Raw genomic sequence first — 23,342 nt, forward strand, 5'->3', positions numbered from 1 at the left:
CTCAAGGCCGGATTTACTTATCTTTGGGATGACTCCATTTGAACTAAAGAAGTAACTATCTTAGGGTCAGACTCTTCCTGTGTCTAACCTTTGTTTGTGGTTTTAGGCTGTAGCAAAGTTTTATATAAAAACAACACCTCCTGCATCCTAATGGACTTTACTTCCTTTACTTACTTTTGCCTTCTACCAAGGCCGGCAGCACAGCTCCAGGGATGGCAGCACTGATCAGTCAGGCCTCCACTTTAAACAGAAATATCCCAGAAACAATTAAGTTGGATTGCTATGAAATTGTTCTACCCATCATGGTTTGCATGTAGTTTTGAGTAAAATGTTCGGGGTGTATATCCCATAACTGTCAATTACTACATGCATTGTCATGGAAATCTGATTGAGATGCACATGAAACATTTGCAACACTCCTACATTTGAAATAGAAAAGAAGATATTGAGGATTGGAGGCACAAGCTCTCTGACGGCTTTCTTTTTCCTCTTTCAGTTTTTCCTTTGACTCTTTGCAATTTCTTGACTGAGTTGGTCATTGTGAGGAAACAGAAAGGAAAGAAAGGCAAATTCCCTCTATACCTGGCCTGATTTTTTATTTTCAATTGTTGCTACACTCTCTATCTTTGCTTCATGACTGGACTTGACTCTGCTTCCTTTAGTTCAGGAAATAAACTTAGATTTTTAAGGTTGAAGTGACACAAAATTATCTTACCTGTCGTGCTCTTCATAATTCTACATTATTTTGTTGTGAGTTGCCAAGTGTTGGCGATACTGACTTCTCTCCCATAAAATGGAAGTGTGTTGTCAGGTTGAAGTTTTAGTACCTCGACAAGTTGAAGTTTGAGCCGTGTTCAGTCCAATGATTCGCAAAGGGACAAAACCGTTGTAGAACGTTGCAGAAAAAAGTTGCGGCAGTGTGAACTAACTGGTCTGAGCTCGACTCCAGCAGGCTGATGGTGTCACCTGCAACTCAGCTGATCATAGCGCTGGCAGCTGGTTTTAGAACATAAAGCTCGCCACCTGTTTCAACAGCCAGTTGGCTTGTAGTGAAGTCCGCTGGTCATGTAAAAAAATGACCGCAGATGGCATGGTGTTCCGTCCACACCAAGCCCTCTGTTTCTGTCCTCATGGTGTCAGATGGTGGGTTGCTGCTGCTGCTGCTCACTGTATGTGCTAATGCCCCCTCACACACACACACACACTCTCTCTCTCTCTCTCTTACTGACTGATTGATCGGTGGTATTTTATGTCATTGTGGTGTATTTATTATGAATACAGTCCATCTGATGCTCCTTTTGTTTCTGTTTTCCCCTATTTATCACTACTACAAATGCAGCTGTAGCCAGTATCTCACTGTCACTATCCTCATTCATATTTTAAGAAGCTACAAATTATATTCAGCCACAAAATAAGCCTGAAAAGCTGCAATCAGAACGGAGGCACAGAGAGTTGTTGCATAGAGATGATACACCGTCTCGTCTATTTGCATTGGTGTGAACCGGCAGGTTTTTAGAAAGTTGCAGAAAGTTTCAACTCGTCTCGTTGCAGGTCTTTGGTCTGAACTGCGCTGCAGTGTGTCATCAAGTTGATTAATTTGAATTTGATTTTAGAAGAGATACAAAAATTAAAGCTGGAATAAAAACATGTAGACTACACATGTTTTTATTCAAGTTTTAATTTTCGTATCTCCTAACTTGAATAAAAACATGTATAGTCCTGTGGATACTTTCCTTACAACACGCTTGTGGCTCAGAAAATCTGTTTGTGAGTTTATCAGTTTTAACAAGGAGACTTTAAAAGGGTCAGTTCACCCAGGTCACAAGTTTTACTGTATGTTTCCCGATCCAGTGTAGCCACAAAGTTTATTTAATGTGCTGATCCACTAAGATTACTGGTACAATACATCATTTGCAGTGTTTAGAATAACCAAGAAACTAAATTTAAAAAAAAAAAAAAAAAAAAAAAAAAAAACTAAATGTAATTTAGGATGTAGAATACTGTCCAAACATTTCAGTATATCACAGCACCTCTTTAAATAACTCAATAAAATATGCATGACTATATATAACGCCCGCAGTGAGTTGGAATAAGTATGTATCTGTAATTTAGAAAATCTATCTTGTGGCTGATTAAGCTGCATGTTGAAATTATCTTATGGGTCATTTCGAGTGCTTCCAATTTTATATTCAAAGTATGCTCCATTATCAACACATCTTGTGTTGAATATTAATGCTCTCTCTCTCTCTCTCTCTCTCACACACACACACACACACACACACACACACACACACACACACTGTCCTTCAAACAGAAGACATACAGAAGATCTGTGATGACATGTTAATATAAGTGAAAATTAATGTAAATTTCTTGATCGGCTATATGAGATTTTATCAGTTTAATCATGGTTGAAATGAATTTAAAGAAACTGCCTGGACTCTTTTACTTTACATGTTAGATAAAGCTTTTTTACACTGAGCTGTTTCTTTATGTGGAGGAAGTGTAAGTAGAATTGTGGCTTTGCTAAAGGATGAGTCTTAGCGTCTCTGAAAAGTTTGAGAAGAGTCTGTCTGCTGTCAGAGCGCTCATCCTTTGTGTTTAGCAAACATGTCACCGCAGCATGCCAGCTGTTTGAAGGTAACTTCTATCCCAAAACAATGAATGCTGTTTTCAAAGCCATTCACACCGTCTCTTGAATCCCATACTCAGTTCTTTACTGGCCTTCAAAGGATCCTAAAAGACATCACTTTACATTGTGTTACATTTCTTTTTCCCTCCGTTCAGAACTCTCATGTTATTCACCAGCTCAGTGTGAGTTTTGTTTTTTTCTCACAAGGCTGTTGGAAAGGCTTTCAGGTGTAGATACAAAAAGGCAAAGCAAATGTATCGATATAGCACATTTCAAAACCAAAGGCAACCCAAAGTGCTGTGCAGATTACTCAAGTCAAATTTCATTCTAGCCCAATTACAAAGCATCATGTGCAGTGGCGGGTCCAGCCTACATGGCGCCCTGGGCTGCTGAGCCTGTGTTGCTTTCAGGCGTCGTCACGTAAATAACAAATTCCAGCACTTGAATAGGCCATAGCACAACACTGCCGTCATTCCTGTGGGCTACGTTAACACTAAACCCCTGAGCTTGCCTGAAAGGGACTAAATACACAAACCAGCTATTTTCAAATATCCCATGGCGAGAGACTCTCACTTTAGCGGGGCTAAAGTTATAAGTGTAACCATGTCAACAGTTTATAGGGTTTATTCTGCTGTTTGCCAAAAAAAGGGGTCCACCAAATCTGAAAAAAGCAGCATGAGGACGACCCAAGTAGAAATGTGGATGGTGTGTGTCCCAGTCTGTCGGAGAACCAGCAAGGTGTTAGGCAGTTGAATTATAGGATGGCGGTCTGATTAGAGGTTTGGTGGAACAGGTTGTCTTGCAGTGTGATGGCTTTCCAGATTCAGACTGACCTGAATCTGGCCTGTCATTACACAGCGAGATGACTGGGTTAGTGAGATAAGATTCAACTCCTAGGCTTCTGTTTCACAAGGATTGCTCACTTAAGACTGGAACATATTGTGTTCCCAGCTTTTACTGAAACTATAAAGGTATCAGAGGTGGATGAATGTAAATTGATTTTAAGGCAGGGTTTTGCTCCCACGCAGCAATTCTGCAAGCACAAATGCCAAACATTTGGTAGTTTCAGGTTTTCAAACATGGGAATAAGCTGCTCTTCTGGTTTTTATCAGCTACAGTTCCTCCTGAGAGGGACATGAATGTCTCTGCCAAATTCGATGGCAGTTCATCCAGCTGTTATTGAGACATTTCACTGAAACCCACCAAAGTCAGGGTCATGATGCTGGTAGAGGAAAGTCATGAGATCACTGAAGTCAGTAGGATGTGTCGACCAATTAACGTCTAGACTAAAGTTTGTTTATTCTGTGAGTTTTGCTCCAGTCGATGCTACAACGCGTCTATGTCTGTCCTTGAGGTTTTCTTTTATTGATATAATGTCACGGTCATTATTGACACAATGGTCTGTGGGTTCTCAGTCTGACGTCTATAAAAGACTCACTTTAATACAAATAGATATGATGTGCTGCTGCTGCTGAGACAGAAAGAGAAAAACAGTTAAATGCAATGTAGATCAATACGTCAGCATCACGCTGGTGTCTGTCCTTGCAGCCAGGTGTACCGGACAAAGGCTGAACAACAATTATGAAACTGTCACCAACAGTATCACAAGTAATTTGACATGAGAGAAAGGTGGGTGATTTCAAGTGTGTTTACTGAAGACATTTAAATGCTGTCATGCAGCACTAAGTGGAAATATCTTCCCTGCTGCGGAGACTGTGGAAGGCACAGAAAGATCAGATGATGGGGCAATTAACAGAATGTTTTATGAATGAGTTTTTGGCAGTGACACATTGATATTCTAATGTCAGTTCTGCATTTGTTTGTTTATTGAATTATGAAATTGAAGACTCGAGAGACAAAGAGAGGCTGTATTTATTATTTTGGAATGAAGATGTTTTTCACTCAAATTGACTGAAGTGAACTCTTGTTAACAGCTGATTGTAAACTGTGTTCAGGGCTCATTCACTCTAAATGAATTGATTTGTGGAGTGTTTGTTCTGTTAGTTTGCAGCAAGTGCATTCAACAAATGAACACTTGTAAATGTATCTTTAAGTTGTTTACTAATGATTTATTCATTCATTCATTTATTTGAATGTGTAGTAAAAGTTAGAAGCCCCAAAGTCCCCAAACCTGACATACTCAGTTAAAACCTATAATTCCTTGTTCCTTGTCTTTCCCATAGAAACACCACAGTCAGAAACCATTTTCTACACAATATGAAAGTCTTCCTCTTCAACAAATTTCATTTCAAGATTGGATTTTCAATTTCCTCCCTCAGAAAAAAAAAAACATAAAAAACATTTGAAAAGCATTCTTCAAAAATGGTCCAGGTCCCCGTGCAGAGCAAATTTGCTAGGGGCGGGGCATCTGGATTTCCAGGTTAGTACTTTTTACACTACAAATCACATTCACACATTCACACGCTGGTGGCTGAAGCTACAAGCTGCCACCTTTAACACACTCACACCAATGGGACAGCCAACAGGAGCAATTTGGGGTTCAGTATCTTTCTCAAAGGTTTTATCAACATGTGGATTGGAAGAGCCCAGGTCAAACCATTGATCTTCTGATTGGTGGACGACCTGAGGCCTGTACTACGAAAGCCAATTCAACTTACCCAGGATATCTTCTCGATATCTGGTTTGACTAACCCATCACACTGGCTGAGACTACGAGACAGTAAAATGTTTCATTGGATGATCATGCAGCTGCTCTGAATATGTCATATAAAACACGTTAAAGTGACACCAGATTGTTTCTGCTGAAGTAAAGAGTGGAAAAGTAGCCTCATTGATCACTGATGAGGTCTATCTGACCTGAGCTGATTAACAGTGTGTGGATTATTTTACTGATAAAATATTACCTGTTTTATTCTCAGCACACAGGCGTCTCACAGGTGTTATTCTGAGCTGCAGTGATGAATCAGAGTGTAAAAGTAGCAGCACTGTCGCTGCAGACTAAAGTAAACTTTGCACAAGTTCAAATCCTGCTAAAATCATGTGTTCAGAGTGTCAACGATCTCAATTTGTACGAAGCTCTGTTTTAAACCAGTGGAAATAGAGCCTTGGAACAATGAAATTATTCTACTGACCTATAACAATATGAAGGCCCCTCTTTCTTACCTGAGACTCCAGACTATCTTCAGTGATCTGTTTGGTCAGAGGTCGGGGTGTTGACAGGCTGTGATCCGATATTCTGAAGCTGTGGAGCAGGTTAGCTGTTGAGCATTAGTTGCCACGGTGATTTATCCCGATAAAAAGAGAACAAGCTTCGTAGAAAACCCAGAGTTAACCCTGAAGGTACCTTGCTAACTGCAAATCCTGCTCCATAGTACAGTCCTCTACTCTACCTCCTGAGCCACAGCCACACCTTTGCTCCCATCATAATTACTACACATACTAGAGATGTCTGCCTTAAATTAAATTTAGATTCGGGTTGTGTAAGTGGCTTGAACAAAGCATTTATTTGGTTGTATTTCCAAGGAGGACAGTCTCTTTCAGATTTTTAGTGACCCTTTGGAGGGACCTGGTTGAGAACCTCTCAACTAAACTACCAAATTGTATAGAAATTTGTTAAAACTGCTCCAGCTTGAGAAACTACACCAGTTAAATGCTGTTTACAACACACACGGATACATCTGTATTATCATGTAATAGCAGACGCTATATCAGGAGATATGCTGAACTCACTGTTTGGGTTTAGTTGCCCTCACTGTTATCATCCAGGGCGCTTGCAAGATAACACTATGAACTGATTGCCTTGACTGTTGTGTTAAAAAAAAATTGGAGTATTTTTACATTTACTTAACCTTTTTCCCCCTTTTTTTTTTTTTTAAGATTAGCTGTTCTTCAACGTGTACCTTTTTATGTCACAATCAGCTGCACCTGCTGTGTATCCTCAGTCATCTCCTCACTGTGATTTGTCCAGATGGATCTCAGATGAATGGGAGCATTGCACCAAAACCTGTGGCAGCCTGGGCTTCCAGATCCGGACGGTACGCTGCGTGCAGTTCCTCCACGAGGGCACCAACCGCTCTGTCCACAGCAAGTACTGCAGCGGGGAGAAGCCAGAGAGCCGCAGGCCATGCAACAGAGTCTCGTGTCCTGCTCAGTGGAGGACCGGAGCCTGGTCAGAGGTTCAGTATCCATGTAGTCTATCTGAAAGAGAGATTTTCCTGTGATGTTAACAAAGGGCTCCATTTTGTGCAGCTGATCACATTTCTATACTGTAGGTTCAAGTCTGTTCTTCTGTAGTCTGGGCGTGGATCATTTAGTGACAGATCCAGCTCATTGATTTCAATTTAATGCCATCTTGTGTCCAATTAACTGTCAGCTCACTCGCCACCAGCTCCATGTTTTTGTGTCAATGCAGCAGCAGCTTTCATGTGCATGATACATGACTGTGATTTCTCAGTTTGAAAAGACAGAAATTAAATATGAGACATCTGATGTTTAATTTAGAGCTGTGTTGCATCTGATCTGAAAACACGCCAGCTTTAGTTCTTCCATTTCACCAAATGAGACCTTTGAAACCGTCCAAAAATCCAATAAATCAGACGTCCTGCTGAGCTGTGGAGAGCAGAAAGAGCGAATAAGATGCACTTCTTCATGCTTATTTGTGTGAGCTGGGTTCAGTAGTGTTGATATCCATGGTTAAATTAAGCAATATCACATGAGAGGGAGTGATGTTGTATTGTGATATCGTCACGGCTGTGATTGTCTTCGGCACTCGGCCTGCGGCCTCGTGCCTATGACTGAGCTCGAGTGTGATATTGCTTTTATACAACAGTTCAACAGTTAAATAAGCAAGGCTGATTAAGAAATGTTGAAAAATGAGGACAAAATAGATAATTTAAGCATTTTATTTGTCTTCCGCCAACAAAAATAGTTCCCTCAGGACTCCGCTGTCACCGTTGCTATGTAACGCAGACGTGGTGCGCCAGGCACTCACTCTTTATACACATTTATCTGCACATTTCCATTAATTGTGCAGCCGGTGAAATAAGTCTGTGGTGACTGCATGGTGGACTGTGGCTTCACAGGCACAGCCGACTCTGCCTTCTGATCTGACAGTATGTTGCTTTTCTCCAAGTCATTGAGCTCCGCTGATGAAACACTGACAAACCTGGATGTGTGCTCAGATGGATTCAGCTTCTCCTCTCCCTCATCTTCCTCTGATGACCATTCATAGTTCAATTCAAAACTTATTTTAGGAAATAAATCCATATTTTTGGCTGTTTGACAGTGGATGAATTAACTAGCCTACAACGCAACTGCTGACCTCACTGACACTAACCGTCAGTTTTGATTTGATTGTTGATTGCAATCAGCTGTGAGGCGGAGTGATACATACACAGTGAAATAACCGTGATGTTGTACTCCAGTATCGTCACGGTTTTACTGTCTCTCGACCAATCAGATTGCAGGGCCGGAACTAACTGTTGTATAAGGCGTATTTTAGCACTCAGTAAGAGCAGTGGTGTAACAGTAGAATATTTATTTTTTTGATTTTGTTGAATTGTCTCATTATTCATTTGTGAATTAATAGTGTAGTAATAATAATAATAGTATTGATAATAATAATTATCTTATCTAAGGTTACAAAGTGCTTCATAAAGTGCATGAAAAGAAGACAAAAATAATAAAAAAAAAATTAAAAATGTTAAGAGCTAAGAAAAATAGTGTGTGTGTGTGTGTGTGTGTGTGTGTGTGCAGAGGTGAAAATAGAACAAAAGGAAATAAAACATAAAAGTTACAAACCAAAAAGTACAAATCAGGTTTTAAAAGGAAAAACTTTACTATAAAAATATGTTTTAAGCAATGATTTGAAAACAGGTAACGTGCTAGCAAGCCTAATCTCCTCAGGCAGAGATTTCCAGATGGCAAAAGCTCGGTCACCTTTAGTTACCAACCTCATTCTGGGGACAACTAGTGAGGGTAGGCTTAAGGATCTCAGGTCACGACTTGGAGCATAGGTAGTCAGAGGCTCAGCTATATAATGGGGGGCTAAAACATGCAGAAAGTTATTAAAAGAATCTTAAAATCAATTCTGAAGTTTAGTGGCAACCAGTGGAGGGAGGCGAGAAATGCAAGCTTCAGCATTCTGCACCAGTTTAAGTCGAGCTACTGAAGATTTACTGCGGCACGTAAACAGTGTGTCATACAGCGTGAGTACAAAAGCATGAGTAAGCTTATCCAGGTCAGGAAGAGACACAGCTGATTTAATTTTGGTAATATTGTGTAGGTGGAAGTGGCAGGATTTAATGAGATTATCAACAGTAGATGCCTGTAACATGGATTATTAATCATAAATGAATCATAAGAATGATCTTTTTTTTATTCATTAATCTTGAATCAGTCACAATAACTGAGAGGTTATTCAATATTAAGCCTTTTAAGATTTAGGGTGAATTGCTGTTTCACAGTCAGTTGAATTAGAGTTCTCACTGGGAACATTTGGGCTACAGCTGTTCTTAGTGTTGCCTCATTCAGGAGTAAACACACTAATTGTCTTCCTGACATTTTGGTTCAGTCACAGTTGTCGATGTCTGCAGGAGAACTAAATATAGCCGGCTAAGGTCACATCGAGACACAGATTCACCAAAAATTAATTGTTTGTTTGCTGCTTCGGCTTCATCCATCCTCTGATCGCCCCCAACACTGTTAGAGTGTTTTACCATCCTCTTCTATTTACATATCTAATCAAAGTCAGGATGTGCTCCTGACAAACTAGTTTACAACGTGGCGACCGATTATGTGCACATTGTATTCAGTCGTCAACATATTTGGTGCATAAAATATGTTGATGTAAGTTACCCTAAAGTCATTGTTTTGATCAGCAATAGAGTGTTACTGCAGTTTAAAGACAGTGCTTGTAGGTGAAACCTCTTTGACATGATCAGAAGTGGCACCTAAGCAAAATGATGTCTAAGGCTCATGAGGCTGACTGACTTAAAGATCCCCTCATTAAAAAATGTTTTTCTTCTGTTTATGTCCTTTAAAATGTCTGAACTTGACTATACCGATTGTGTCTGTGCAAAGTTTGTCACTAGAGACATGTTTTCACAGTCCTCTAATGAAGGAGGTGATGTCTGTGTTCTTCCCCAAAATATGAGATTTAAACGTACACCGGCACCAGTAAAGAAACCTGAAACCTCCAGCACAGAGCAGACTTGTCACTACAGAGAGCAGAGTCAGCATTAGCATAGTGAAAGTTTTGACAGCAGAGTAGAGTGCAGTTTTTGGATGTAAACTGAACCCTGGCGCTTCCATCCACTGTCTACCAAAAACCCCACCATAGCAGATATTGCTGTATGTTTCACAACCATTAGAGCTGTGATAGTCACTGCCACTTAGCCTACAAGCTAACAAACAACATAAATAAAAGATGCAGACTACATTTACTATTCTGATACGTCGGCTAGTCAGCAATTTTGGTGCACAATAGACTCCTCATCTGAGTCTGGGTCAGACTGAGGCTCAAACATGTACAGCCAAATCTCTCCAAAGTTTCCTCTAATGCTAGCTGTCTTGATGTGCCAGTCCTGTATCCACCTTATGTTTTAGTGCTGTGCCTGTACTGGAGAAAGTGAAAGTAAAACTTATCACAAGCAGCGGTAGTGGGTGGTGCAGAACTGCAGAATTTCTCAGTGAGGGAGAAAGAGTGGAGGTGACTTCAGCCCCTTTTTAAAAGTTTTTACTTTTCATTTGGGAAAACCATGTTAGATAAAATATTAATGATATCAGAGTATTTCACATACTTAATTAAACTGCCGTACATAAAACGTGTCTGCAGGGGATCTTTTTGAATTTGCTGCAAAGCTCTAATAAAATCCAGATTGAGATATAACATTAAAACATACTGCTACTAATGAAAAAAAAAAGATAATTGACCCCTGCTAAGTCTCGCAGATAGTCTGGATGCAGACTGGCCAATCATAACGTAGCATCGTGTAGGCACAGACCAGGGTCTGACAGCAACACAGCTGTGCTCCATTGACTCTAATGCAGTCGTTTCAGATTTTCTTCATTTTCAGGCTGGTTTTGTGGATTTGGAGCTAAATGTTGTGCCTGGGGCACGTCGCGTATTAATGATACTCGTTACCTGGAGAGGTTGGAAAGAGATAAATGTTTCTTCCCTGTTCCAAAACCAAAATCAAACCCTGAAAAGTGTAGGGTTAGCTAGCTAGCTACTGAAGATATAGCCTACTGAATGTATACACATGCTGCTTTTGCTTTTTAATGATTATAACAGTGAAACAAAGAGCGACCCTGCTGTACAGGAACCAGTGAAGGGAAGCAGGGAAACTTTGCTGATATTCAACCGTGTGTCATCACACTGTGTGCTGATGAACGTTGTTTGACTTTCCACAGAGATCCCAGTCCATCCGGCGGCGGAGGTCCCAGTTCATCTGTACACCCTGTGATGCCACACAGCTGGTTCAATATCAGCAAAGTTTCCCTTTATATTCATTGTCTTGTGTGGCGATCAGCAGTGATGTGGTGGTTCACTTTTACGCTGTGATCTGTAGCCTATAGTTCGGCTTTAGCTTCTAACTATCTTTGTCTTTTTAACCTGTTGTTGCTGCTGAGTCAGTTTGACATCCTGGATATATCCTTCAAACACAGACTGTAGACCCCTCTGTCTGCTTCTCTCTGGAATCACTGTTTCGGTTTTCCAAAAATATGATAATATTTCTTCAGGGAGTGCAGTTAGTTACAGTGTGGGCTCCATACTTACTGCGACAGCTTGTCGGATCATCACAAAGGGGCGAAGCTTGGTGAAATGTCAGTTGCGCTGTGATTTTTACAGAAGTCCGTTTGTGGACTTTATAGTCTCGCAGCTGTTTTGAATTTTACAGTAACTATACAAAAAATATTGCAATTAATACTTGATTTAACCCACTTTGTTATAGACCTGATTAACTGGTTGCAAAAAAAGTTATAAAACTAAAGTTGAGACTTCCCCACTTCAAAAAACTCTATCCAGTCATTTTAAACCTGCTGTGTAAAATAAATCTGGTGCAAAGTGAAAAAAACAACCAACAGCAAACTAAGCTTCCTGTTATCATGGACACAAAATGTTTTAGTAGTAAGAGGTAGACTTTATACACTTCAGATTCACCTGTGAGAAATCCACTCTAAAAGGGTATAAAGAAAAGTCTCCATGCTGATATTTCTGCTGGGTCAACTGTGCAGTCAGACGTTTTGTTTTTAGGTGGAGATTGAACTTTAAGTCTGCTTGTTATCCCACCCAGTTATCCTGACATTTACTGCTGCCTTCACTCCAAAAACTGTGTTCCTTTGCTGCATGTGAGTGAGTCTCTGTGTGCACTTTTCACAGTGCTCTGTGACCTGTGGAGAGGGAATGGAGAGGCGTCTGGTCACTTGCCGGATCGGAGATCAGTGCAATGGAGAAAAACCTGAAACAGTGAGGCCATGCAGACCGGGACCCTGCCATGGTAAGCATGTCATTTAGTAAGAACTGAAGGAAAACGAATACCTATTCAAACCAAACACTCACAACACAGATGCATTTCTTTATGTACATTTTGCATTCTTCAGAATAAAAACTGGTAGTCATCAAGCAAGTTGTTTGTTTAAAATCCTCCATAATAAACCAAAAAATACATTACCATTTCCTTCTGAAGGCCATTGTTGTAGGTTTCACCTCCTTAGCTACAGATCATGTATTGTCCCGACCCTCCAGGCAGCCATAGGCCCCGATCACACAGAAAGCGTTTCAGTAGCTGGAGGCGGCTTTTTGTAATTGTTCTTAATGAGAATGAAGCTTTTTGCTCACAGTTTTTGTGTTGCGATGCGCCCCACGTTTCTGTGCTCTAGGTGCCTGGCATTTTTGCCAGAGTGCTCTGAACTCCTAGAGTTGAAAAAACTCCATCTCAAGGCTGAAATCGCCCCTCATTGTCCAATCGTATAATTTGAGCCTTCTGTGGTGTTCACAAAACAAGTTCACAGTTGGTAAACAATGGAGGAGAAACTGGTGGTAACTGTTGCTGGATACCCAGAGCTATACGGCCTCACAATAGACAGCAGGTTGTCAAACTGCCCTCGAGTCATCCTAAAATGGATGGAAACGTCCATCATGGAGGCGAAGCTCCTGGACCAACTGGTGGTACTCCCCATGACCCACCCTCTTTTTTAGAGTCTCATGTACCCACACAGATCTCTGTTTATCTGCTGACAGCCTCTCACCCTCAACCAGAGCTACAGCAAATACCCTCTGCTTCAACATTTTAGGAACTAGATAGTAGTTACTGTGAAAAATAAAAAAAAAAACAAAAAACAGTAGATTGATTACATGGGAAGGTTAGTGTAAGGACATGATGAGGTGGTTGCCAGGCAGCAAGCGTTATTTTTTACTTGTGGCATTCAGTTTGCGGTCTATCTTCTGTGTGATCAGCGCCATAGGCTTCCATTCATTCAAATCAATCGGCAGACCCTTGAAACTCACTCGACAATTGTAATTTATCTGCACATCAGGTCTGCATTAGCTGATTTTAAAGTTCCATTATTGTTCGGTGACAAATGCAGTTCATGCTCAGATTTCCTGAAAAAAAAAGTCTGACCTCCACCTCAAAACAATAATACAACTGTGACTGTGATGAATTACTGCTACTCGACTCAAGCAGGTTTCAAGAGTCTGCCAGTTATTTTCATGAGCCACAGATATGAATAGAAAACTGCTGCCTGGGAGGAGGGAATATACATTACAAAATGTAAAACTCTACAGAGTAGTTTGCAGAAGAGTCATCAGTATATTGTATGTGTATTTGCAGTGAATAGACTGAGACATGCAAAGTGCAGACGTATGTCAATTTCTTTTTCACTCTTTTAATATTGCAGTAGAGATACAGGGATAAACTGGAATGAAGATGCAAATAAAACGTTCTCATTTCCGCAGGAGAGTTCATAGAGGACATGTATATCCAATACTGATCTTCATTACATGTGGCCACTGTAGGATATTATTTCTCAAGAACTATAACATCAATATGGCTGCAGCAAGTATTGACTAAACCACATCACTACATAAAAAACATTCAAACATATTATTGATATTTACTCATTTCATGAAACATGCTGGTGAGATGAGTTTCACTTACTGGAATACTGTTGTATATTTATGACATTAAGCTGAGATGAAGATTTAAGTTAATAAAAGGCTGAAAGTCTAGAGATGTCACAATAATTTATACCTTAGACTTGCTAATTATTACAGCATTTTTAAAGTCAGTATAGAATATGCACAAGTCTGTAGTCACAGTAAAGTGTTTTGTAAAGATACTTAAAAGTTTTGCACTAATAGGAAGCAATTCAGGATCCACTTATCACTGATATCAAAGAGAAAGCAAGATGTGTGTAAGTGAATGTATCTGTGTTTTCTTTATGTTTGCAAATAAGTTTGCCTCAGACAGCCCCTTGAGGGACAAATGAAGTATTTTTGATTTTTCAAAGGAATTAAAACTTATTTTTCTTCTCTACTCAGCCTCAGCTCTGTCTGTGGTTTCATTAAATATTTGGCACTGTAAATAGCTCCTCTACTTCTGCCGTGTGTTTCATTAATACAGCACAGTCTATCAACAGCAAACAAAAGAAGAAAAGTAAGTATTCTTTAAGTGTGCACACTGACTGACCTTCACTTCTCCTGTGTGATCAAACATACTCAAAATGAGACCCAGTTTGTCCCTCTGGTGTATTAGCCAGGCATTCCTCCCCCCGAAAAACCATATAAGTTGGTCTCCTGTGCAAGCTGCTTATTAAAAGCCATATTTAGGTATGTGGCTAGTGGCTGTATTGATTATGACGGGAATGAAGGAGGGAGTCAGGTGACATAATATAAAGAGCGACAAAGTTTGTACAGGAAGGAGGTTGGATGCATGGGTCAAACAAACACAGGACTTCGACCCAGGAGACAGTTGTTCATCCATCCATTTTCAATTGCTTATCCGAAGCCGGGTCGCTGGGGCAGCAGGCCGAGCAAAGCATAACAGACGTCCCTCTCCCTAGCGACGCTTTCCAGCTCCTCCTGGGGGACCCAAAGTGTTCCCAGGCCAGATGAGATATGTAATCCCTCCAGCGTGTTCTGGGTCTGCCCCGCGGCCTCCTACCAGTGGGATGTGCCTGTGCGCTGCTGCTCCTTCACATCAAAAGGGGTCAGTTGAGTTGGTACGGGCATCTGATCAGGATCCTCCTAGGCACCTCCTGTGATAGATGTTAATGTCCTGTGTAAAACCAGACGTTAACATTATCTTATTTTACAAAACATATTATTTTACGTCACACAGCCGATGTAGCGTATTTATTTTAACCCAAACCATGATCCAGCCTAACCAAGCAGTTTTGTTGCATAACAGCAACCATTCCTCAATGTAAACCATGTGTTTAAAACTGCGACTGTTAGCGTGAGCGCCTGCTATCAGTACTGTCCAATGGTCATGTATGTTGGAGCCTCCTCTAACCAGTGGGGCCTCCAAGGCTGGGTCATGGCCACCCTGGTAAAATTGCTGAGCCCCCCACTAGCGCCTCGTGGCAAAAATAATTGGAGGCATTTTTGTCTTTAGGAAGCTGTGGCCCAGTCATTTTTTTGAGGTAGCGCAAAGATAATTTTTTTGACTGATATTTGGGTATACTGTAAATGGCCAGAAAAAGAGAATTTGGGGGCGGCACAGAGTCCAGTCTGACAGAGACAGCGTAACAGAATGTTGAGCTCACATCATCAGGATGGTCTTACCAAGCTACCATCTGGCAACCCCATGAAACATTTACAGCAGGCACCACTGCTTTTAACAGTCTGGATGAAAGAAATTTCTGTGTACTGCACATTAAAAAAGATTTTAACCATCGGCTACTGTCTTTGTGTGCACCCCCATCTTACAGCTTAAAAATCTTTTCTTTTCATCCAAATGGTTAGAAATGTCTATGTGGATTCTGGACATACCATTTATTCTGGATAAACGGATGCCTACAAATGTTACCCAAATGTATTGCTAATGCAAATACATGAGAGGCACAAACTCAAACCCTGCTCACAGTTAGTCTGTGCAGTAGTGTGGAACTGTGACACAAGTTTTGTCCGAGCAGACTTCAGTTGAATAAGCGCCATTCTGCTGATTACCTAATGTGACTGAAATCCACTGCAGTTTTTTTTTTTTTTTTTTTTTTTTTTTGCTGTCAGTCTCTAATTAATAGCAATGTGACAGCGTTCTTTAATGCACCCACTTCCACTCACCCTTTTTCATAATCTTTCCAAGGCCGTCTCTCACAGCTTTTCAGCGCTACGTGACACGCTCTGAGTTCACACCGTATGCTTTTTACCTTTCAGATGAGCCGTGTAATGGAGACAAATCCATCTTCTGCCAAATGGAGGTGCTTGCGCGATACTGCTCCATTCCAGGCTACAACAAACTGTGCTGCGACTCCTGCAGCAAGCGCAGCGGGGCTCTGTCTCTGTTCTCCGAGGCGGCTGAGACGGAGGAGCATGTCCGCTTCGGGTCAGCCTCCCAGCTGCTTGAGACATTAACAGCCTCTATAGCGGCCAACGGCACTCGTGTTGGTAAACAAGTCTCAGGCAAAGGCTCCCCCTCATCAGGCAACGCTGTGAAACACGTCACCACCCCAGCCCCACTGAAGAAAACCCCATCAAAGATCACTACAGCACCACGGCGGGTCCCACGCCACATGGGTCTCACCGGCAGGAAGCTGCCTGCTATGGCGCCATCTCCCCTGGTGGATCCCACAGAGGGTCAAAAGTCAAACGGCTTGACAGATAGTCGGTGGCCTTCAGCGCGCTCTGAAGTGGAGAGATGAAAGTGACGCCCTTCCCCCTTTAGGACTCTTTATGTACAGCAGATAATCCAGCTTCATCCTGAGTCTTCTCACGCCAAAAAACACCACAGAGAGAGAAACGGAGAGACAGAAAGAAAAGTGCTGGTTCACTTTGTTAAGAATTTCCCTTCCCGTTTGCCCCTTCATATTGACTTTTAATATGATATCTTACAGGGAGCTTCCAGAGTATATTATTACTTTAACAGCCATGCTGCTTTGCGTTCATACATTTCATAGAAAGGAGAAAATAATTCAGTCATTTTGAGGTAAAAGGGGCACATGGTCTGAAGGGAATTTTTACCCATGTAAAATGAAAAGCTTAATGAAACACCGCTTCGGTAGTTCATAGTTAATAATATTAGGGGCACAAAATAGCCAAAGGACAGATTAATACTCAAAGGAAGCATCTATTTTACCACACTGGCTCCAAACTTATATCAGTAGATATTACAAAGAATTGGCTGCTCAGTTCCAAGACAAACCTTTTTGACCCAACAGGTCTTGAAGCTTTCTTTGATGTCACCTACAGTAACAGGTGCAGCAAGGTGTCTGATTGGTCTTTTCTCTGGTCTTGGTATTTAATGAATCAGGCCCCTTGTGTCTGCAGAGTGTTGTCAAGGATCCTCCGGCAAAACCTCAGCAGACAGCAAGAGGGAGAATGTCAACAGTTGCAGTCATTAGAGCTGATTCAGTTTGTGAAAATATATGCAGACTGCACCAGTAGAAAAGAAACAGACACAGGAAATGGTGTAGACATGCATGTTACACTTGTGGGTGTTAAAAAAAACACAACACATCTTAAGAGTAAATAGTTACCTTTGTTGCTCTGTTGGTGCATCCTAGATGCTTTGCATTTGATTAACATAGAATAGCGGCTTGATTGCAACTAATGAGATGCCGACATGTCAGATCTCTAGACTGTCACCTTCGAGCTGGATGAGAGGTTTAGTTTGCTATGAATCTATGAAAGAGGAAGATGATGGACAAAAAGGTTTAAAAAAAAAAAAATCATAAACGGATCATCTGAAAATCCCCTTTTTACTTGAACATTACAAACTGCCATTTTCTTGCCAAAAAGTGTAAGCCTAAAACTTGACTTAGAGAGATTTCAGCTGTCCCAGTACTTGAGGAGTCACTGCATACACAGAATCAAACACCGGACTTTGTACTGCCACATATGGAAAGTGGCCACACCAGTGAACCCATTGGGGAAATGGTTTTGGATGTATAGATTGTTTTTTTTTTGTTTGTTTTTTAAAATATATCCAGCAATGTCTGTTAAATGGCGCTCTACAGTTTCTATGGAAATGGGTATTTATAAAGGTTCCTGTAAATACTGTACATGAAAATATCAGTATTATTTTAAGAAGCTGAGGATACTTCAAAAACCATTTTAATCAATTATAATAACATATTATTCCTGATGTTTACAGTTTCAGCAGCGGTGTTAAATGGACATTAACAATGCACAATCTCACTCTAAATGCTGGTGCAAATTTCTCTTAGGAATGTTTTAAAAGACATATTTTGAGAAAGATGCATGATTGTTTCCCTTCCGAGAGTTAGATGAGAAGGTTGTTGCCAAGTCTGTATCTGCACGGTAAATCTGAAGCTTCAGCCAGGAGACAGTTAGTTAGCTCAGCATAAGTTTAAAAGCATACCTACCAACACCTATAAAGCTCACTAATACATGTTATTATTCCTTTGTTTGATACAAACAAAACCAAAGTGTGAAAACAACACAAAAGGATTTCTAGCCTGACTCTGTCACCTTTGGACACAGCCAGGCTAGCTGATTCCCTTTGCATTTATTCACTGTGCTAAGCTAGCATCTCCTGACTGATGATAAGGTGCAGACATGACTGGTATCAATCTTGTCTAATTTTTGGCAAGAAAATGATTAAAGCGCATTTCCCAAAATGTCAAACCATTCCTTTGAGAAGCATCGTTTACACATTACATCACCCAGCCTTTAAGTTTTAGCTAAATCAAAAGTTTCTATGGTGCTAGCCATCAACCTTTGACTTTTTGTTTTGCTTTCCTTGTCAACATTGTTGCTCAGAAAGGTTGAAGTTGTTAGGTCAAAGAAGGGAACAAATTTAATTTAATAGCAGGGGTGTAGTGCTGCTGGAGTGCAACATAAACAACACTCCACCACTTTTCCTCCAAGTGAGGAAATAGAATAAGCAGTTCGCATAATCTGAAATCCATCTACATTTTTGAAGCACCTGAAGATCCAGTCACCACGAAAGGGTATGTTATGAATTAATAGAATTGTCAGAGTTGTCATATCATCATTAAACATGCATAGAGTCACAACATCAACTCATGCAAGTGACGTGCAAGAAAGCATTCCACCATAAAGCAGTCGGTAGCTTCTAGCAGCCTTGATTGGCACAGTGATTACAGCAAGTCATTACAACCATGGAATTGCCCAATACTAGTTAGCTGGATGTTTGTCTGATGACTGCATAACACCCTCAATATGATGAAACTATTCATAAAGTTTATCTAGCGTGATCGTGTGGTCAGTTATAGTTCACTAATGTATGTAATCAAGCCACAGTTCAACTGAGCACACATCATAGAGCCTGTTTACACCTGGTGTTAGCATGCGTTTTGCTGGTCTGAACATAAGCCGACAGCAGAGACACGTCGCCGTTCACACCTGTATCTGTCATCTGTCTCAAGCTAAACACTTGACTTCAGATTTTGTCACTGCCTCTGTCACTTACGCTGCAAGGTCAAAGGGCCCCACGCACAGTTATCATGTCCACACTCTCGCTAGCTGCTCGCTAGTTACATTAGCGGATGTGTGGGTACAGCTGGAGACACATCACATCTCCTTCCAAAGGGCAAAGTGATGGAAAGTTGAGCAACTCGTCTTAAAATGGGCAAAGAGTGTTGGTACGCTGTCACCAAAACTACCACCACATCTAGAACTGATGATGTAGTCCTTGTCTGGGATGTATCAGGACGAAGTAGCTGTGTCTCAATTCAAGGGCTGCGGCCTTTGAAGGGCGTGGCCTTCGCGGTCGACGTCCGCCTCTTCCTTTTGAAGACCACATCAGCCAAACCAAACAGTCTCCGAAATAGAAAGGACTGGTCTGCGGAGGATTTCCTGGTTGCATCACCAGTTGCTCTCACCCCAACCCGTTGGCATTCCTGTTACCTAGCAACCAGCTGCGCTTTTTTAATTTTTTTTTTTTTTTTTTTTTTAATTTATCGCGAGAGGAGATGATTTACGGCCCAAGACACTGTTGTTTGATATATTACAGGTACCGTCTTCAGGTTAACTAGCAAATAGTAATGTTAACAACAGTCAACCGTTAGCTAGGTAATAACTGTTAGTTAACTTAACATATAACCTTCACCAGCGTGCAATACATCTTGGGATAGGCTGGGCCACGAAGGATTCATCCGTTGCTTCATCCAAATTCTGGGAAAGAAGGCTGCATTTCTCGGCCGCATTTGAAGGAGCCTTTGAAATGGGACAGCCTTGGTCGCACCGATGTGACACAGTCGTTTTTCAAATGTAGCCTTCAAAAGCTGCAGCCCCTGAATTGAGACACAGCTACTGTCATTTACACTGAAAGAGATATGTGGTCAAATGCATCCCAGACCATCTCTGCTAGTGGTTTGAGTGATCAGGTCACAATGTGTCTTAGCGGTTGTTTACACTTGTATTAAGTGCTGTCCAACTGTGATTGGATCAGCCAAGACATATATTAATAGCAGGTATAAACAGGCTCATAGATGGACTCAGGTACCTGAACAAACAGCACTACACCCCTGCTGATTACTGTGTGTTATATACAGTATACCCATGTTTGTCTTGAACAGACTAAAAACGGAAGTGAGTTTTTCACCATGCAACTGAAATATATTGTAAAATTTCTACTCTGATGTTTCCATGAAAGACGCAAAAACTCATCTTGAAAATGTTTAGCTCGTGATTTGCAGATTATTTTCCACAGTGACATATGCTGTCAAATTTCAACTCACTTAAAGCTGCATTAAGCGTTTTTTTACCACTAGGGGGCAGAAAGGCTCCCAAACACACTCACAGAAACAGAGCAACGTGAGAGTCCTATTTAATCATGTTACTGTCCACCTGATGAATGTAAGTCAAGTATTCACTCTCCTTTTAGCTCTGTTTTGGTCTCTACCAGCTCCTGAGGGAAACATCTGCCTCTTTCTTCACCAGCTACTTGTTTATTTCAGCCCTCTGCTGTTTGGTGCTAACATACACTCGGCTCTTTGATTTTTATCTGGGGGAGTTAACGAGAGCCAAACCAACGTGCTATAAGCTGTGAAGAGGTGGTCCAGCGCTGTGAGCGATCCTTTCATTTGATCCATTTTTAACATCAAAAATCTCGCTTAATGGAGCTTTAAGCACATCACACCCATTCACATTCAGTCTGAATAAGGTTTTATTGTACATGATGTGTTTGCAGGAACAAAGCCTCATTGTGAGCAAAAGAGTTTTACTGTATGTGGAACATGTTTTTTTTTTCCAAAGTATTTCCTAAATGGCTTTTTATGGTGGAAGAAGGTTCAGGAGAGAGAAAGCTATTTATTTAAAAAAAAAAAAAAAAATCCTCACAACCACCATGCATCTGACTGCAATAGCAAAGACACAGTTTTGTGTTTTCAGCAAAGAAATAACTATTCACACTCACTCCTGTGTGCCAATGTATAGTACATGTATATAGCATTGAGTACATAAATATTTATTGAAAGCTAAAGGGTTCTGCTTTGTTTTTACAGTATGCGTGGTGCCAGCTGGTCAATAAGCTGCAGCAGATAAACCATTGAATCACAAGTTTTCCAGCACATTTTCAAAAATTTTAAATGGATTTCTACTTTTAAAAAATGAAAAAAAAAAGAATGTGATAGATTAGGAATTACATTGTTTTTTGCAAACAATTAGATGTAAATATACATGCTCAATTTTGAGATGTTTTACTTGTCAGAAAGCTGTCTTTTCACAGCTGTTGTGTAGAAGTTGTTAACAGAGCTGTTGCATCACAGCGACATGTACTGACCAGACAAATGCTTTATTTTAACCAATAAAACATTAATAGTGTAGTACCAGTAAGCCAGTAAAGTTTGTTTTTATGCTGTTTGTAGTGTCAGTATTGTCTAACCATTTTACATTTCCTCCCTTGTTCTTTTCACATCTTTACTCGCTGCCTATACAACATTGCTGCTAATGTTATACAGAGCTAGTAATGATAAAATAGGGTAGTTGTAGATGTTACATTGACAATCCCTGAGCCTCAGACAGATATTACTGCATAGGATTCTCCATGTACTGTATCAATACCCCTGTGCTATCCGTGCATTGAAGTATTACGATTGTCGTGACTGTCAATCAGTCACTCTCTGCTCTATTCGCTTTTCTATGTATTTGTGTAGGTTGAAGTGTACACTACTGATGCTGTTTGTTGTAATGGGGAGCACATAGCAATAAAAGATATGATAACTACTCTGATTTCTTGCTTTTGGACTTCCTTTGCCATCAGTTCTACATCTGTGAGGTTCAGTTCAGCAGCAATAAAAAATAAAAACAGGTAAATCCAATCATGTATAATAGTCAAGTTTAAGATTTTAGCATTTTTATGTGACAGCTGTGGCCAGCAACATTATGTTTTTAGGTTGTCCGTCCCATTTTCCTGAATAAGATATCTCAAGAACACCTTGAGGGAATTGGGACAAACATCCAATTGGATTCAAGGATGAAGTGATCAAGTTTACTGTGACCTCGTCTGTCCCATTCTCATGAGTGTGATATCTCGAAAATACCCCAAAGGATTTTTTTCAAATTTGGCACAAACATCCACATAGACAAAACACTGAACTGGTAAGATTGTGGCAGTCAAAGGTTAAGGTCACTGTGACCTATCTTTTTAGAAGCTCTCGACCTCACCTGCATGCTGTGCCCAGGAACGTCTCAAACACAACAAAATAAGGTTTTGTCTGCAGATAAACTCACCACCAAACACTTCTAGGGGGTCATAAGTGAAGATTGAGAGAGGTATGAGTCTATGCATTGTTTTTTTAATCCTGCATAGAATACCTGTAATGTTACTTTAAGTTTTCTCAAGACAGCTTTAGTAAGCTCAAGGCTAACGCTAAAGCTATGATGTCACTTACATGCACAAACCAGAAGGAAGGTGTACTGTATTGCGCAAGATCTACTGATAAACAGTACAAAAACAACAATTGGCTATATTAACGCCAAAAACTAAATATATAAAGACATTTTTAAAACTAAATCAGTAGCAAATATTTAAAAGGACATTCACGCATCTAGTTATGGCCGGGCTCCACCGGGCAAGTCAGTGGCGTGACACGTCTGCAGCGCGAGTCCCGTAGCAGCTCGCCACCCTGTTAACCAATTACAGCGGCTCCACTGGCAACGGGAGCGGCGCGACAACCCCCGTCTGTCGCGTGACAACTCTCTATTTTACGCGGCTCTTCTATTTTTGTCGCGCTACGCTCCCCTACGCGACCCTCCAGCAGATAAAAACTACATGAAATAGTGTGCTAAACAAGCACAATGTGTTTTTAAATGAATAAACCATTATCAGAGGTGATATGTGATGATTTTTTTTCATGCATTTACCCATGTTTATCTGTGACATTGTGTAAATGTCCGTGGCTGACGTGGCACTTACGTTTGCAGCCAGTGGAGCCCGGCCATTACACATGCAGTTATAGCTAAATTAACGAGTGTTACCACAAGATCTAGGGGCAATACAAGGACATTACACGGTCAGGTGACACAGAGTACAGTCAGACTAGCATGCAGATAGTCATGCAGGCAACACACACACACTATGCAGAGCAGGTAATAAAC

The 23,342-nt window shown here is 40.7% G+C and overlaps 1 protein-coding gene across 1 annotated transcript in view; it reads left to right on the plus strand.

Moving 5' to 3' along the window:
* adamts3 (ADAM metallopeptidase with thrombospondin type 1 motif, 3) overlaps positions 1 to 21,964 on the plus strand; it is a 222,900-nt gene extending 200,936 nt beyond the window's left edge. The window contains exons 20-22 of the mRNA XM_049578474.1: positions 6,561 to 6,768; positions 11,976 to 12,093; positions 15,975 to 21,964. Coding sequence (XP_049434431.1) covers positions 6,561 to 6,768; positions 11,976 to 12,093; positions 15,975 to 16,459 — 811 coding nt within the window. The 3' untranslated portion in view covers positions 16,460 to 21,964. The remainder of the gene's footprint in view (positions 1 to 6,560; positions 6,769 to 11,975; positions 12,094 to 15,974) is intronic.
* The last annotated feature ends 1,378 nt before the right edge of the window (positions 21,965 to 23,342 follow it).

Source organism: Epinephelus fuscoguttatus, linkage group LG6, assembly GCF_011397635.1.
Source record: "Epinephelus fuscoguttatus linkage group LG6, E.fuscoguttatus.final_Chr_v1".
Taxonomy (NCBI): Eukaryota; Metazoa; Chordata; class Actinopteri; order Perciformes; family Serranidae; genus Epinephelus; species Epinephelus fuscoguttatus.